This window comes from Hippopotamus amphibius, chromosome 11, assembly GCF_030028045.1.
Source record: "Hippopotamus amphibius kiboko isolate mHipAmp2 chromosome 11, mHipAmp2.hap2, whole genome shotgun sequence".
Taxonomy (NCBI): domain Eukaryota; kingdom Metazoa; phylum Chordata; class Mammalia; order Artiodactyla; family Hippopotamidae; genus Hippopotamus; species Hippopotamus amphibius.
In genome coordinates this window covers 17,362,128-17,365,092 of record NC_080196.1, presented here as the reverse complement: position 1 = coordinate 17,365,092, position 2,965 = coordinate 17,362,128, and the positions used below count along the sequence as shown (strand labels likewise).

At 39.4% G+C, this 2,965-nt stretch overlaps 1 protein-coding gene across 1 annotated transcript; it reads right to left on the bottom strand.

The window, feature by feature from the left end:
- Nucleotides 1-548: 548 nt before the first annotated feature.
- On the bottom strand, nucleotides 549-1,680 carry LOC130832006 (E3 ubiquitin-protein ligase CCNB1IP1-like). The gene has a single exon (XM_057700533.1). It carries the CDS (start codon nucleotides 1,380-1,382, stop codon nucleotides 549-551), a length of 834 nt encoding a protein of 277 aa, XP_057556516.1. The 5' UTR covers nucleotides 1,383-1,680.
- Between the last annotated feature and the right edge of the window lie 1,285 nt (nucleotides 1,681-2,965).

The following is a 2,965-nucleotide window of genomic DNA, read 5'->3' as shown; positions in this document are numbered from 1 at the left end:
CAATGTGGATTACTTTTAAATAGAAATAAGAACTAAACATACATGCATCAAATTGTACCTTCATTCACGGACATAAGCACACCTCCAAATAAGTTAATACAAGGGCAAATACGTTAAGTATATACAATGCAAAGGAATACACATATACATGTATGTATAAATACTACAACCCAAAGTGACATGTAGACATATAATACAGGTGCTTATATAGTATGCTTAAAAACATGGCTCAGTCAGAAATAGCCCAGACAGAAACAAATGGTGATCTATAAAACATCCACTAATACCAGTGAAACTACCAGTGAAAACTCAACAGTTCACGCTAAAATTGAGTTTAATAAAATGCTTATGCCTTAAATAACAGAAACAGAAAAGGAAACCTGAAAGCCACCCCCGACTGCCACTGAATCTCTTATAAATTGAAAACGTGAAGACAACTTCAAAGACTCAATACAAACACAGGGAGGTTGGTGACTTCTATCTGAAACAACGATTATTTACTAAATAAAATCACTGAAAGTGAACAGAGAAACATTCTGTAAGATGAACTAAATTCTTTTTACTTTAAAGGCCCTGCTAGAGACTTGCTGTTGCTCTAATTCATTACTTGGGTAAGCAAAACTAAAAAAGTTGTTGGTGGGTTCAGGTGCTGTGGGAGAACCCACAAAAAATGGTCTGAACTGAAAATCTTCATCTCCACCACCCTGATTTCGAACTGGTGTACTGTCCAAAGGAAATTTGGAGTTGTTCTCTAATGAGAAGCCAAAAACACCAGACTGTGCAATCATAGATGGTTCAAGGGTACCATCTTGGTTAGCAATAGTGAGATTTCGTAGCCTAAGGCTATCATAGAGGCCTTGGAGCTTTTGATACTGGTGATTTCTCTCCATAAGTTTCTCAGAGATGTCACTGAACTTTTTCTTGTATTCTTCCAGCACTTTCTTCATATAGGTGACCTCCCCTTTCATAGAGGTCAGTTCTACATCCTTGCTCTGTATTTGCTGAGTATATATCTTCTCCATCTGTTTCAGATGGCCCTCAGCCTTGCTGAAATTGTATTCTTGATAGAGATGTTCTTGGTGTACCTGATAAGTCCAGAAGGCCAGTGCTCGGGAGCTAATGTCCAACACAATCTCTGGTCGAAGTCCCGCCAATACCATGGCTTTATATTCCTCTGAGGGACTGAGTTCTGTACGGACAATATCTAGCTTTCCAGAAAGAGTACTGTTACAGGCAGGGCAGACAGCTGGTGAACGACTAAACTCTCCACTGCCATGCTGATCACAGAATATATGAGAGCAGGCAGTGACCCATGCATAACCAGAGAGTTTGATGCGACACTTGCGATAATTACAAAGCAGCATGTCTTCACACAAAGACATAATAGATAATAAGGTCTCCAGATGCTGAAAAGAATCCTCTGGTATCAAATGAATCCAGCTTCTTTCTAGGAATCAAGTTGGACTATAGGATTTATTAACCACCTGGCATCATCTCTTTATAATCCCATCAGCCTTTAATCTTTCCTACTAAGAATGTCCAAATCCAAGCCTCCTTGATTTTTAGGGGTCTGCAGGAGACATTGTAGAGGCTTTCACAGTGCTGCTTCTGGGCTGGCACATGCAGTGCTGAAGACCTAGGTCTTCCTTCCTCAGTGGATTCCATCTTCAGCCAGCCCACCACCAAAACGGAAAGAGACTGTAAGCCTATTTTGGTTAGCATCTATATGATAGATCAGTGCCTAACCCAGACCGGTGATGAAATATTTTGAAAATGACCCATGGTTCATGCTCTCTAAGCCACATCCTTCCTTCCGTGGGAGACTTTACTAACAGAACTCAATGCCAGAATTATCTTTCCCTCTCTTCAGTGTCTGCTCCACTGTAAATTCTTACAGTCCCAGAGAATCTTATAAAAGATCAGGGTTCCTGTTCACTTCGGCCATCGTAAATTTCTGAGGTAAATATTTAGCCTACCTTTAATGTCTGTAGTGCTGTCTATTAGTGGCTATTGTTTACCCTAGGGATCAAGCTATGCATTGAACATCTCCAGGTGTTGTCATGCACCTTCAAGTCATTCTAGATGTGTAAGGTTAGTGTGACAGTTTTCTCAGCAGATGGCTTTGAAGGGTCTTAAAAAATGGAAGCTCTTCCCTACTTTGCAGAAACAGTCAACAAATATAACTAATTTCTAATTTCCAAACAGTTCAAAAATATATCCAAAGGTGCTCAACATCATTTGTCACTAAAGAAAAGCAGATTCAAAATATGATAATTACTAAACATCTACAAAAAATGGCTACAACTAAAAGAATTGAGAGCAAATTAGACTCACACACTGATGGTGGGAGTACAGATGGATCCAATTACTTCTGATAATTGCTTGGTAGTATCTAATAAATCTGGACACACAGACATCCAGTAAGGCCGGTTGTGGGTATGTCAAACAGAAAGGCATATATATGGACACAGACATATAAAAAATTTCATATCACATTATCCATAAAAGCCAAAAATGGAGAATAAAAACAATATCCAGACTGGAGAACTCAAGGTTTGGGAGGGGGCATGGGGTGAAGGGGAAGCTGAGATGAAGAGAGTAGCACAGACATATATATATACTACCAACTGTAAAATAGATAGTCAGTGGGAAGTTGTTGTATAACAAAGGGAGCCCAACTCGAGGATGGAAGATGCCTTAGAGGACTGGGGCGGGGAGGGTGGGGGGGACTCGAGGGGAAGGGAGTCAAGGAAGGGAGGGAATACGGGGATATGTGTATAAAAACAGTTGATTGAACTTGGTGTACCCCCAAAAAATAATAAATAAATAAAATTTAAAAAAAAATATCCATCTACAATAGAATGGATGAAGAACAATTGTGATAGTGGACAATGGAATACTATACATTAAGGGAAAAGAACAAATATTGCTAAATGCAGAAAAGATGGATACATGTTGAGTGAAA